General features: G+C 41.2%; 1 protein-coding gene across 2 annotated transcripts in view; it reads right to left on the bottom strand.

Annotated features, from left to right (window-relative positions):
* Positions 1–14,048, bottom strand: part of fbn2b (fibrillin 2b) — a 73,994-nt gene that overhangs the window by 7,706 nt on the left and 52,240 nt on the right. For both annotated transcript variants that reach the window (XM_042416825.1, XM_042416826.1), the window contains 36 exons: positions 13,602–13,877; positions 13,421–13,474; positions 13,209–13,334; positions 12,561–12,686; positions 12,165–12,284; positions 11,046–11,183; positions 10,548–10,598; positions 10,214–10,339; positions 9,864–10,091; positions 9,401–9,526; positions 9,163–9,291; positions 8,870–8,995; positions 8,439–8,564; positions 8,146–8,268; positions 7,917–8,042; positions 7,553–7,678; positions 7,019–7,141; positions 6,703–6,825; positions 6,466–6,591; positions 6,238–6,360; positions 5,712–5,834; positions 5,070–5,231; positions 4,856–4,924; positions 4,559–4,684; positions 4,312–4,437; positions 4,006–4,155; positions 3,817–3,888; positions 3,580–3,705; positions 2,760–2,885; positions 2,015–2,140; positions 1,692–1,808; positions 1,180–1,308; positions 953–1,072; positions 588–713; positions 222–374; positions 15–80 (listed from right to left, as the gene is read on the bottom strand). In XM_042416825.1, the coding sequence (XP_042272759.1) occupies positions 15–80; positions 222–374; positions 588–713; positions 953–1,072; positions 1,180–1,308; positions 1,692–1,808; positions 2,015–2,140; positions 2,760–2,885; positions 3,580–3,705; positions 3,817–3,888; positions 4,006–4,155; positions 4,312–4,437; positions 4,559–4,684; positions 4,856–4,924; positions 5,070–5,231; positions 5,712–5,834; positions 6,238–6,360; positions 6,466–6,591; positions 6,703–6,825; positions 7,019–7,141; positions 7,553–7,678; positions 7,917–8,042; positions 8,146–8,268; positions 8,439–8,564; positions 8,870–8,995; positions 9,163–9,291; positions 9,401–9,526; positions 9,864–10,091; positions 10,214–10,339; positions 10,548–10,598; positions 11,046–11,183; positions 12,165–12,284; positions 12,561–12,686; positions 13,209–13,334; positions 13,421–13,474; positions 13,602–13,877 (4,539 nt within the window). The remainder of the gene's footprint in view (positions 1–14; positions 81–221; positions 375–587; positions 714–952; positions 1,073–1,179; positions 1,309–1,691; positions 1,809–2,014; positions 2,141–2,759; positions 2,886–3,579; positions 3,706–3,816; positions 3,889–4,005; positions 4,156–4,311; positions 4,438–4,558; positions 4,685–4,855; positions 4,925–5,069; positions 5,232–5,711; positions 5,835–6,237; positions 6,361–6,465; positions 6,592–6,702; positions 6,826–7,018; positions 7,142–7,552; positions 7,679–7,916; positions 8,043–8,145; positions 8,269–8,438; positions 8,565–8,869; positions 8,996–9,162; positions 9,292–9,400; positions 9,527–9,863; positions 10,092–10,213; positions 10,340–10,547; positions 10,599–11,045; positions 11,184–12,164; positions 12,285–12,560; positions 12,687–13,208; positions 13,335–13,420; positions 13,475–13,601; positions 13,878–14,048) is intronic.

Genomic DNA, 14,048 nt, shown 5'->3' with positions numbered 1-14,048 from the left:
GTTGCAACACTCACCTTCACGAGCATCGCCTGGTCCAGGCAGGGCTCCATGGCCATATGGACACAGAGTGTTAAAAGCAGCTGGAGAGACACAAAGTAAACCTCATTATTTTACAAATGTCATCATGTGCACATGTATGTCTTAATTACAGCTGTGTGTGTGTGTGTGTGTGTGTGTGTGTGTGTGTGTGTGTGTGTGTGTGTGTGTGTGTGGTTACACACCTTCATTCTCTCGTGGGCACAGCTCACAGGGAAGTCCCCAGCCCTCTCCAGGCATCTTGCTGCAGCAGCACTTAGCCTTGGTGGTGTTGAAGGCTTTGGGGACGGAGCATTTTCCTGCGTCGAATTTGGTGAAACAGAAACTCTCTCTGGTATCTGTCATAAGAAAAAAAAGATCCAGTAAATTCAAATGTGAGCGGATAGAAGCTGATCTGTTATCCGCGAGACACACAAAGACAAGAACCTTCTTCTACCTCAGTGAAGGGAATAAAGTATGTCAGATCACAACATTCATTGGAGAGATAACTCACACAGCTGCTCATCGACACTATCTGCTGTGCCCCAATGTTAATTAACAGCTTCTCTCACCATAGCAGCGCCGTTTGTTGTCGGAGAGTACGAAGCCTGGCTGACAGGAACACTGGAAGCTGCCAGGGGTGTTGGTGCAGGTGCCAAACTGGCAGATGTTAGGTTCCACCTCACACTCATTGATATCTGGGAAGGGAGAGTAAAAAACGGGATGGGGTCTCAGATCACTGTGCATGTGTGAGAGATTGTGTGTGTGTCTGACCAGATGGCTCAGTCAGTGATGTCTCAGACACCCTGGTATTTAAGTGTAGCTGTTTATCAGGACTCTGGCTATTTGAACAAGCTAGCTTGAGTATGTTTGGAGCCTTTATTCTGAACTGAAGTGTGTCTATACCTGTATGTGTGTGTGTATGTTCGTGTCTTACCTATGCACTGGTCATTTTGCACCTCATAGCCAGGAGGGCAGATACATCTGAAGGATCCATCAAGATTCTGACAAGTTCCTGGAGAGCAAGTGCCGGGGTAACTCACACACTCATTGATATCTGTGAAAAATGGGACAATGAAAAAATTAGGCAATGTGTGTTTATTTGTCTGTATGAAAACCTATATGTAAAACCCCTCTCAGCTTAAACAATTCCTGTACACCTACCAACACAATTCTTCCCGTCAGGCGTATTCTCATAACCCTCATTACAGAGACACTGGAAGGAACCAAGTCCGTTGATACACTGTCCGTTCCTGCACACTTGGCCCTGGAGGGCGCTGCACTCATCTATATCTGTTAGGTAGACATTGAGAGGATTAGGACTTTCCAGACATTCCCCTGATTTTTGATACCTATCAGCAAACACCACCAACAGCAAAAGATTTTACGTGAGCAGAAGTTAATGTTTTTCCAGGCAGAAAGATATCATCTATAGTCATATATGTTATCCTATAAAGCCAAAGAACAGTCAAAATACTTCAAATTTTATGTTTAAGTTTTATTTTATGTCTCAACAAATGAAATATTGCTACAGAAAAGGGTAGCCTATTTTTTATCTGGAATTTATAGGTTATCATAATAATATAACATCTGAACCCTTGTCAAGACTTTGACCTTTAAAATAAAGCACTAACTGCTGTTGACCTTTGTAGAGCAGAACAGTACATGATGCATACCCATGCAGTCATTGTTGTGTGTGAGCTCGAAGCCAGGAAAGCAGAGACAGTTGTAGGATCCCACTGTGTTTTTACAGGTACCGTTACCACATGGCTGTCTGTCACACTCGTCGATATCTGGAATACACAGAGAGAGAGAGCAACATCTCAAGAAACTGAGTCATGCAGCAGCACAGTGGCTGTGTAAGAGTGACACTGAAAAGATACAGTACCACCAAGTAAATGTAAAAAAATTGTGTATTATGTGGCTGATATTGACTTACAATAGTGCAGGATTACATGTAACAAAGTGCTGTGTGTTTAAGTTTAGATGTCTCTCTTACCCATGCACATGGTCTGGTCAGCAGTGGCCTTGAAGCCATTGTGGCAGAGACAGCGGTAACTTCCCTGTGTGTCGATACACTCTCCATGACTACACACATTAGGAATCTCCTGGCACTCATTACGGTCTGAGAAAAAGAGAAAGAGAGAGAGAGAGAGAGAGAGAGAGAGAGAGAGAGACAGCAGTGGAAAGCAGATTAATGTATCATATAGTGCTGCAGCTGATACAATTTTCTTTATTCATTGATATGTTGATTATTTTTTCAATATTGTGACATATTCCCATAATAATTTATCAGACCCCATGATTTTCATATTGTTTTTTTTTTGTCAAAAACCAATAAATATTTGATTAAGAATTATATACAATAGACAAAAATCAGCAAATTGTGCTTTTAACTGTGCTTGATTAATGCATATTGATTCAATTACCAAAATTGTTAGTAATTAATTTTCTGTTGATCAAGCAATTGACTTATCATTTCAGCACTAATATTATGTACATATTGCATGAACTCCAATTTATATGAAGTCCTGAAACTAGTATTTAGTCAGAGGCTGGTATAAAACATCTCAGCAGCTTTCCCACAGTCCAGTAAATATAAATTTTAATGATTTTCCTTCGACAAGGGATGCCACTGTCTTACATTTTCCTCGCATCACCAACACATTTACTCTATCTGTCCACCTCCCTGTTATTTTAAGATGGAAAACCCTAGAAAGGTCTGTCAGACAGACTGGACTCACCCACACAGGCCCCACTGGGGGACAGTTTGAAGCCTGGCGAGCACTCGCAGCGGTAGCTGCCTGGAATGTTGATACAGTTGGCGTTGCGCTGGCACAGGTTGTCCCCACTGTTACACTCATCAATATCTGAGCGGGAAGAAGAAAGAGAGAAGCAGTGGACATCAATCACACGCTCTATAACTGTCTGGCCGGAGCAGGCTGTCAGCTCGTGGACAGCAGGAGAGAAAACACAATGGCGCCATTTTGGCTGAGATACAGTTCAGACAGTCCTGGCAGGTTCTGGATGATTGAAGGTCCTGGCAGGTGCTTCCATTCAGAGCCACTATACTTGTCTTTACAAGGACGTAATTCATGTGGGAAAAGGCAGCATTAACTCCACTGAGTGGACTGCTTGTAAAAGTGGCTCTCAGGCAGTGAGTCAGTGTATCTGTATTTGTAGGTGTGTGTGTGTAGTAAGTGTTTGTGCTGGCAATGAGTGTACTGTATACTGTACAGTATGAGAGACACATAAATATAGAATGATTCAGCAGCAGGGTCACAAGAGGACATAAAGTAGTGACAGGGATAAGAGATGTGTATGTGTGTGCATTTATGTGTGTGAGAGAAAAGGTCAGAGAGAGACAGGAAACAGAAGAAGCAAAAGAGCAGGAAGTCTATGTTATACCACCATGCACTGACTGTCTCATAATTACGTGTGTTTACAAAATGTCTTTTAAATTCACAGATAGTTATCTTCACCTATAATATGATACACAGAATGAAGAACAGAAAGGAAGTGTGAGAGAGATAAAAAAAGAGTTAGCTGAGGCCCGAGTTTTACCTTCACAAATGAGCAATATATTGTTGTAGCTGAAGCCCATTGGACATTCACAGCGGAAGCTCCCGATTTGGTTGATGCACACTCCATTTGCACAGATACCAGGGATCTCCCTGCACTCATCAATATCTGCACAGAACAACACCAGAAGATGTTATAACCTAACCTGTAACATTTTAAACTTGGATAATCATGTTTTGAAGGTCTGTACTCAGCCAGTTTTGACCAGATTGACCTTACCAATTGGCTTGCCAGTGTGGATGTCAATGATGAAGCCAGGAGCTTGGTTACCACACAGTGTTTGGTACTCAGCTGAAACAGAAAGGACAGGACTGTCTCAATTACAATAATAAAATGTATTCTCGTAGTTTCAGTGTTAGTTGGTTTAGAACGGTAGTTGATTTGTGTCAGTTTCTTTTTGACACTTACGGGTAGCAGGAGTAGGACAGGCCTCGCATGGCTTGTTCCAGGCTTTTCCAACATTATAGGCACAGCAGCACATCTTCTTGGTCATGTTGAAGGACAGCTCGTTCTCACATGTGTCATTGAAGTTACGGTAACACACACTTTTCCTCATGTCTGCATTACCCGAACAACAGAAAGACATTCAGTCTAAATCAAAAAGCTGATATGCTCTTCAGAAAGGTCTGACTTTTAGAAATGACTGTGAATGTAAAATGAGGAGACAGAGAATTAACATTTTCTTGTTGTCCATGAGAGGTCCCACGCACTTACCCATGCAGTTGTTTCCTCCATTGACCTGCATGTATTCAGGGGGACACACACAGGTGTAGTTGCCTAGAGTGTTGTAGCAGGTACCAGGCCCACAGATCCCAATGTGGGCTGTGCATTCATCAATATCTGCACATAAAGAAATAATGACAGATAGTAAAAAAAAATATGAAGGAGGGGCATAGTGATAATACAGCATGAGTTTGTCAATTCAAGTCACTCAGTTTAAATACATTTTTTCAGTCTTTACCTTCACAGATGCGAGTCTCCTCATTGAGATAGTAGCCTCCTGGACATTCACACTGGAAACTGCCAAAGGTGTTCACACAGTTTCCACCCTGGCAGAGACCTGGCAGCTCCTGGCACTCATCGATATCTAAAGAAACATTCAAATGGTTAGATCCATATATGACACTAATTTCATCTTATATAATATCTAAAAAATTATGAAGTAGAGGGTAAAACCGTTTCAGTGTTTTACTGCAACACATTCTAGTTGCAGCTGCCATTGTGAATTCAATAAAACAAAGAAAAGTGGATGGTTTACCCTCCAGGATGACAGTGATGGGGTTGGGTTTGAATCCCTCTCCTCCTGGACAGAGAGTCTTATATTCCGCTATAGACAGAGACAAAAATACAGCTTGTTACTGTGACTGTGAAATATTTGTTAGAAAATCTGCTTATTTAACTATAGCATGTAGATGTGCATTTTTCAATAAGTATAAAAATGAATTGCTTGGTCGAGGCCATGTGATACATACTGGTGTTGTGGGCAGGGCACAGTTCACAGGGGTTTCCCCAGGCTCCTCTCTGGGAGCAGCAACAAGAAGCTCTGGTCACACCCACTCCGATCTCCACACTGCAGGAGATTCCTCCGTCACCACGTGTACTGATATCCAGGAAGCAGTTGCCGACACGGGTATCTGAGAGAGACGCATATTTACTCATCAATGCATGAAGTCTTTTATGTAATAGGATGGTGAGACTGTGAGTCCACAAATGAAGTATAGTTTGGTTTGCATAAAAGCCGCATCTTCTGCATCCTGTAACCGAGTTCTCAGGCTTAATAATACTCATCTAATGCATTGATTTTATTAACTGATTGTATGTATTGTACACAGTAAAGTGGGAACTATTAATAGCTTCCTACAGTTTAAGTACTGTATGAATGATGCAGAACCTGCTCTAGACTATACTAGATAATATCTTTATGCATTTGATGTATTCATTCATTTTTTGAATGTTCTTAATGCTTATCTTTTTTCTGATGAATCAGATTTAGTCCTCCATAAGGGATTCCCTGATTCACTCATGAATGACATGAATCATGGTCTTCTTCATATTTGTAAACAGTTTGGCTCATATCAACCTTGCCAAACCTGCAAGCTCTCAGTATGACTCACCCACGCAGCCCACACCAGTGGGGTTGAGCTCAAAGTCAGGTGGGCAGTTACACAGGTAGCTCCCCGGAGTGTTCACACACAGCCCGTTGATGCAGTTCACAGGATCCGCACACTCGTTGATGTCTGCAGTACACAGTGACACGTACAAGCTCAGTTACACATAACTTCTTAACTGCATGAACCCATTACTTTATAAGCTGCTGTAAAAGAACAAAGCTCATATACTTTTTCCACTTTTTGTTATTTTAAATATTTTTTATGCCATAATCTGAGCCAGGGTGCAAATAAATTAGAGTAGATCACATTATTTATTGCATAGAAGTTGTTCAGATGTGATTTCTATTACTCTAATTGAAAGAAATACTATCTGCAATGGAATATTTGGTTTGGTCAAATAATTCTGCACGGAAATAGGAAGCATGAATGAAGGCTATTATTGTAAAGGAAACTCAGCCAAGCTATTTGAGTCTGTTCAACCTCTAAAATAAATGATTTTAGAGATACATTACAAAAGTGCTTCACTGACCAGTGCAGTTTCCTCCGCTGCGGTCCAGTTCATAACCATCATCGCACACACAGCGGAACATCCCTGGAAGGTTCTGGCACGTGCCAAACACGCAGATGTTCTGGAAATTACACTCATCGATGTCTGTGGCAAAGACGACAGAGAGAGGGGAAATGTTAGTTATACTACCTGTATAAAAAAAGAACAATAAAAAGAAGAGAGTAAAATGTGACAGAACAAGTTAGGAACCTTGACAAGCCTTGCTGTCTTCTGTAGGAGTGAATCCCATCTCACACTCGCAGCGGTAGCCGCCCGGAGCATTCAGACACTGGCCGTTTTCACACAGGTTCACATTGTCTGCACACTCATCCATATCTGAAACAGAACGGACCAGTGTGTTAACAAACTCTCTGGGCATGAAGCTCACTGCACACACAGTAGCTAGTGTTCAATCAGGATTGAGTTGGAAAGTTTCAACAATCTTACCAGAGCAGGAAAAGCCGTCTCCATTAAAGCCCTCCTTACATGTGCACCTGTAGGATCCTGGTGTGTTGACACAGTCTGCGTTCGGGTTGCAGTTATGGTCCTCGCCAGAGCACTCATCCTGATCTATAGGCATAGAGAGAAAAAAGTGTGATAAAATTCATGGCAAAACTCAATCAAGCCAGTCAAAAGTCCAATTTTCTTGAGTACCAGAGACGTTTTTGTTGTTTTATTTTTCTCTTTGAGACTCGTCTTTCAGTGTAAAACTATCTGGTTTTCAAATCACATCACAGCTAAGATAATCCGGATACATACTCACCCACACACTTGATGCCATCTCCAATCCAACCATCTCGACAGCGACATTTAAAGCTTCCAGGCACGTTGATGCAGGCAGCATGCATGTCGCAGTTATGAGCCCCGATCTCACACTCATCAATATCTGGAGAGATTTTAAGATCAATTAGCCAATAAATAGACAGTAGCACTGTTTTTTAAAACCAGTTATTTCCCTTAAAACATTGAACAAAATAAAAACACAAGAATATAAACAATATCAGAGCTCTACTGTAGTTTCTTTGAGTGAAATGCTCCTTTTTTAATGATGTGCAAAGAGATGTGAAAATGTTGCTTTTTGCTGAGCAGAAACTTTTTAATTCTATTAGTAGTGAGGCTGGTGACTGGGTCTCCAGGTACAGTATGCTATGAATTAATTATTATCTTAAAAAATGTCGACCTTGAACTACTGTATGCATGAATAAACTGTCTTTACGCTCAACTCAGATATGGACACACAGAGGCCCAGACCTCTCCGACCTTGATTTTTTTTGTGTGTGTGTATGTGTGTGTGTACCTGTGCAACCCGTGGATCCCTTCTTGACAAAGTATCCCAGCTGACAGTGGCAGATGAAGGAGCCTTTGGTGTTCTCACAGTCACCGTGGAGACAGATGTTTGGGTTCAAATCACACTCATTTACATCTGGGCAGAGAGGAATGGACAGACATAGATGCTTATGTGAACGTTGGCCTTAGAGAGTAGACTGACAGAGAATGAGACTGACAGAGACAGAGACTGAATGAATAAATGAATGAGGTAGACAAAAAAACACTGGACAAAAAGATGAAGGTGAGAATGAGATTTAAAGAAAGACAAGTATATATAGAGAATAGACAAGTATGAAAGGAGAAGGATTGCAGAATGTTTTTTTTTTTCTCACCGATACAGGTCCTCATGTCCATAGAAGCCATGAACCCATCGTAACACAGACAGCGATATTCCCCAGGAATGTTGGTACACTGGCCTCCATCGCAGATGTCTGGAGTCTCCTCACACTCATCAATATCTAAAAAAGCAGCAGAAATAGTTATCAATGCATTTATTCATATATTCAATGTAATGTCTATGGAAAAGTAGAGATATACTGCACATATCATACATATCATTACCTGAACAGGTCCTGAGGTCAGGCATGAGAGCGTAGCCTTCACTACAGCTGCACTCGTAGCTGCCCTCTGAGTTGGTACAGTGGGTCTCACAGCCTCCATTCATAATGGTGCACTCATCAATATCTACAAAGAGAGGTCATAATTACAGTTTAGGCACATGTGACAGTAACAGAATGTACGTAAGCCCAAAACACTAAAGGAACAATAATCATTATTATTTGCAGTGTTGCATGTATGCAAAAAGTTGCAAATTTCATGTATATTTTTGGGAAGAACTTTGCTGCTTCACTCACCAACGCAGCCCTGACGGTCTGGTGTGGCCTGGTAACCGGTGTCACAGGAGCACTGGTAGGTTCCCGGCATATTGACACACTGGCCATTCTTGCACAAGTTGTCACTCAGCTGGCACTCATTCACATCTGATGGTACCGGCAAGAAAGTACAGAGAATTATGCATTACATACAATGTAGTGTAGTCTACCTAAAAATGAAAAATTACACACATTCCTCGACTTAAAAGTAACTTTATAATTACTTATCAAGATTTTGATATTGTATTGCCAATATGTTGAGCCAAATTGTGTCAAATGTCAACTATTCAACAAGAAGAGAAAAGATCTGACTGATGATCCGAGCTTTTTAAACTACCTTTGGATGTGCTGAGAATGATGTATGACGCCCTGTGAATGTGTGTGTGAATGCTTATGTATGATGTATGACCCACCTTCACAGGCAGATCCATCTGTGCTGAGCGAGTGTCCGGTGGGACATTCACACTCATAACTCCCTTCTGTGTTCAGACAGGTTCCTCCACGACACAACAGTGGGTTTCTCTCACACTCATCAATGTCTGTCAGCAGAGACGAACAGAGAAGTGGAGGGAAAAATGAATAAAAAGTTAAAAAAAAAAAAAAAAAAGATTAAGGAAAGAGAGGACCTGAATGGAAAAATTGAACTTGGACTGAACTGATTTCACATTCTGGTTTATCATTTGTGTATTTCTGTGTGCAAGCGTACCCATGCAGTTCTTCATCATCATGAAGCCGCTCTCATAGCCCTCAAAGCATTCACACTCAAAGCTGCCAGGTGTGTTGACACAGGAACCGTGACCACACAAGTCCGGAGAGATGCGGCACTCATCAATGTCTGAAACACAAAGACATTACATAAAAAAAGCTAAATAACTTCAGCCCTTAAATTACATTAATTTCACTGCTCCTCTGGTTTAGCTTCATCTTCTTCTTTTTGTCCATACCTGTGCAGTTCCTCTCCTCGGCATTCAGAGCGAAGCCGCTGTTACACCGACACTTGAAACTGCCGATGGTGTTGCGGCAAGTTCCATAAGTACACAGACTGTTGAACACCTTACACTCGTTCACATCTGAGGAAAAATATAAACAATTAAAACTCATGTCACACAGATACTAAAATACTTGTAAGTCGCCAAAATCTAACCATTAACACTATAATCAAATAATCATATCTACTGCATATTTTAAAATCAAATACATAAGACCATTACAGATACAAATAAACATTATTTATCAACCAGCTTTCCACTAATGAACTGTATAAACCTTCACTCAATCTTGATCACAATGATTCTGTAGCTCAGAAGCCAGAACAAGGCTCAACCACAGACAGAAAACAAATGTACACACTTCGGATAAAATGTCCACGTGTCCATGTTCAGTGAGTATCAGAGTGAGTCTTGGTACCTTTGTAGAAAGGCCTGCCAGTCAAAATATCTCCCCTGTTGGCAAAGCCAGGCCCTCTGGGACAGATGGCTCTGTACTCGGTTGTGCCTGGTTTGGGACACTCCTCACAGTCGATACCCCACGCAGCACCCACTGAACAGCAGCACATGTCCACACGGTATCTCCCTGGCAGAGGCTCGCCACACTCATCTTCGTGCCACTTCATATAGCACTGCTCACTACGCATATCTAGGGGTTGACAAATTAAAAGTTGGTTATAAAATTGAACAAAAAAAGTCACCTCTATTTTTAAGTTTTGGCATTATAGTGCTGATACAATGTTGGATGTCTTTGTCCTGCTGTTCTCTTACCCACACATGTGCGTCCGGTGCTGTCCAAAGTGAGTCCCTCGGCACACTCACAGCGGAAGGAGCCCTGGGTGTTCACACAGCGGCCGTTTGTACACACTCCAGGGAACACCTCACACTCATTAATGTCTACAGGGAGCAGGACATATTGAGAACCATAATTACAAGGTGAAATACACACACAAACATGCACAAATGAAATCTGCAGAGTGAACATTAAAGGCACTTTTTGTCCGCATTAAAGGACAAAAAGATAAAATGACTTCATGGACGTTGATGTAGGTTGACAGGAACACTGCTGGTGTGTCACCGCTCATAAGTTGTCAGATGCTCTTACCTTCACAGACAAGGCCCTTCATACGAGCAAATCCTCGAGAGCAGGCTGTGTCTAGGAGTCATGAAAAGATTGAGAGATGTTAAAAAAAAACATTTTTTGCCAAAATGTCAGGGAAATATTTATTTATTTAAGTTAATATTTCAAAGTGGACTAGTTATAGTGTATACAATATGGTGGCGCTTTCTTCCTGACCGAAGCTGCCAAAAAAAGAAAATCTGCAATAATGTTTTATTTGTTTATTTATTCTCTTGCTCATTGATTCACTGATAATGTACTTGATAACAATTATTGTAAAAATTACATGTTTATTTAAAATCAGTGATCTTTTCACATAGTTTTCCCCTTGAAACTAATCACATTGAGTAGGTTGGATGTGTCATGCTTCTTTCCTAAAAGAATTTCCTTCAGAGTTGTTTCAGAGCTTAAATTAGGAACATTGTCATCAGCCTTAAAAGAAAACCCCATATCATATGAATGTATCTGTGTTTGTGAACTGACCGATCTCGCAGGGTTCACATGGGCTGCCCCAGGCAGCTCCCAGTGTGGAGCAGCACTCAGACTTCAGTGTGGCTCCGTTGATGTTTACCTCGCAGCGGTTGTCTTGTATGGTCAGCCAACAAGTACTTTTCATGCTATCTGTGGAGGCAAATTAACAGCGGAGGAGACTTTACTAATGCTATTAGCTAGTTGAGCAAACAAAATACAAACAAAACATTCCGCCACAGCATCACTCATGGTCAAAATCTCTGCAGGGTACTTTGAACTATGGCCACACAACACACTTCAAAAACCAATCATCTCATGTCACCTTCCGCTCTCTTTACTGGCATAAAACTTGTGTCTGTGGGCACAGGCTGTGCTGAGTAAAGCCCATGCATTATTACTTTTAATCCTTTAATCTTCTATTGCATTTTTAATGAACCAAGAGAGTTTAAAGTCATAATAGCGACACCTTTTCTCAAAAAACTACAAGGCCAACCAAACACAAAACCGCAATTTACATTCCCCTTCTTCCCCCGCTGAGCGATGGGCACTAAACGTAAAACAGAAATGGACCAAACTAGAGGAATTTTGTAGACCTCTGATAGAGCCAGCTCATGCAATATGTATGACTATTTATTTAATGACTCATTCTCCCTTCCAGTTACAATAACATCTGTATTCTGTATTAGTATGTAGTGTTCTCAGACTGATTTCCCAAAAGAAACAAACCTCCAAACAAGTGGAATTTTTATCCTCTGCAGAGCGTCTTACATACCATATGTCATTTTGAATCTGCGGTGGATCTCAATGAAGTAAAGCAATCTCCATGTGAACCAAGGCCATGCATGCAAGTGTTTATCTAATAAATCATCTGTGTGTGCCATTTTGCCCAACATCTGAGGATGATAATGTCTCTGGATGGCTCCTGGAAAGCTGAACAACCTCAGTATTTGTTTGAAAAAGTGGAGCGTAAACTTCGATTAAAATGATTAGACAAAAAGACTCCTGCACCACTTACTTCCCATTGACACTCATGTCTCAGCATATGTAATCATTATCTCACACAAACTGTTTCAAGGACCCTGCAGCGCTGCTCTAATTTGCTTCAAGCAATTGGATGGATGGATGTCTTACCCACGCAAATGGTGTTGGTGGAGTCTAGCTTGCTGCCGTGGGTGCACTCGCAGTTGAAGGATCCAGCCACGTTGCGACACGCTCCATTGATGCAAGGGCTGGACTCACACTCATTGATATCTGAAACATGTGCAAACACACACCTGAGGTCAGGGCTGAGAGGCTAATTCAGATGGGTCATCATTAACAACATGTGGCAGTTACAAACATAAAGTGTGTGTCTTCTTTCCATGAGCTGCATGTTTACTGGAAACTAAATGCAACACATCTGGTAACAATGTCACCTTATAATGACCTTGATTGTTGGTGAAAACGAATGGATGGGAAACAGCACAAACACGTGAGTGTGTTTGTGTGTCACTGACTGTGTGTGTGTGTGCACGCGCGAGTGTTCACCTTCACATGTCTCTGAGTCGGGTTTGAAGACAAAGCCTTTAGGACAGGAGCAGGTGTAGGAGCCAGGAGTGTTTCTGCACAGACCGTTATCACAGAGCAGACGGTTCACCAGACACTCATTGATGTCTGAAGGGAGGTGAAAGAGAATACAAAACTTGTTGTAACAATTTAAAAATCAGTCTGGAGTAATCTAGAGTTTCTGAAATTCATACTTAGATGGCTAAACAAGCAAAGCACCAATATTCTCCTTTCAAGAGATACTATGTTACTTAACTATTTCGATTTTTACTATGTAAGAAAACATTTTTATTCCTCTCACAAATAAAAAAGTTGAATTTCTAAACAATATAAATCAGCTTTGCAAAATTGTGTTGCTATTTGGTCTGGTATGTCCTTTAGCTGACAGTAGCTAATGTTTGCTATTGCTAGCAAACTTTGCAAAGATATTGTTATATGACAGAAGAGTCAGTGACTATTCTCTACTTGTAGTTCTGTTTTGCACTATGTTTTGGCACTTAACTTTATCCTATAATGTAAACTTCTGGCCAAAGTGGCCACTGTTCAAAAAAAGTTACATAGTCTCACTTTGAGACTTTGAGAAGTATCTATCATTAAAATATGAACATAATCCACAGCACTCTGACTCACCAACACAGTTTTTGCCACTGGTGTCAGACTCGTAGCCGATGTTACAGATGCAACGGTAGCTTCCTCTCAGGTTCTCACATATGCCGTTTTGACAAATGTCTGGGTCCAGGGCACACTCATTGATGTCTAGAAGAAAGACAGGTATTAACAATTAATAAGATGTTTCTCAGCAATACTATAGAAACATTAACTCTCATGAACAACATACTAACCTCTGCCATCAGCTGTAATGCCAATACCACTGCTGCACACAGCCTGGAACTCAGCTGAAAGACAAGAGAAAGAAAACTAATTTGACGAGCTGGATTTTCAGTTTTCTATTTTTTGTAGCTAACAAAAAAAAAGTATTTCAAGAGTTGAAATTATCAGTGTAAAGCTAATCAAAGATGCTACCTGAGTTTCTGGAGGGGCAGGGTTGGCAAGGCTCTCCAAAGCCATGTTCAGGATTGGCGCAGCAGCACTCTGACTTGGTCACTGCACCGGGGAACGGCCGCGAGCATGTGCCCATCTTTATGGCACCATAACAGGTGGTCCTCATGTGTGTGTCCACACACACTCTCCCATCTACATCAATAGCAAGGCCTGGTGGGCACTCGCAGCGGAAGGAGCCCTCAGAGTTGATGCAGCGTCCATTCATACAAATGCCAGGTGTCTGACATTCATCAATGTCTGATGAAGAGAGGGCAGATCATTCATATAGCACAGGTCAGCATTGGTTTATTTGTTTATTTTAAATATTTTATATTTTTCTTTTTCTTTTTAAAATAAACATAAGACATAAAAAATCACAGTGCTTGAGGAGGAACTGGGTCATGGGGTGTTAGCATTATCTAGATTGGA

This window comes from Thunnus maccoyii, chromosome 7 (assembly GCF_910596095.1).
Source record: "Thunnus maccoyii chromosome 7, fThuMac1.1, whole genome shotgun sequence".
Classification (NCBI taxonomy): Eukaryota; Metazoa; Chordata; class Actinopteri; order Scombriformes; family Scombridae; genus Thunnus; species Thunnus maccoyii.
Note: the sequence above shows the minus strand (reverse complement) of the source record. Positions and strands in the feature narration are given on the sequence as shown.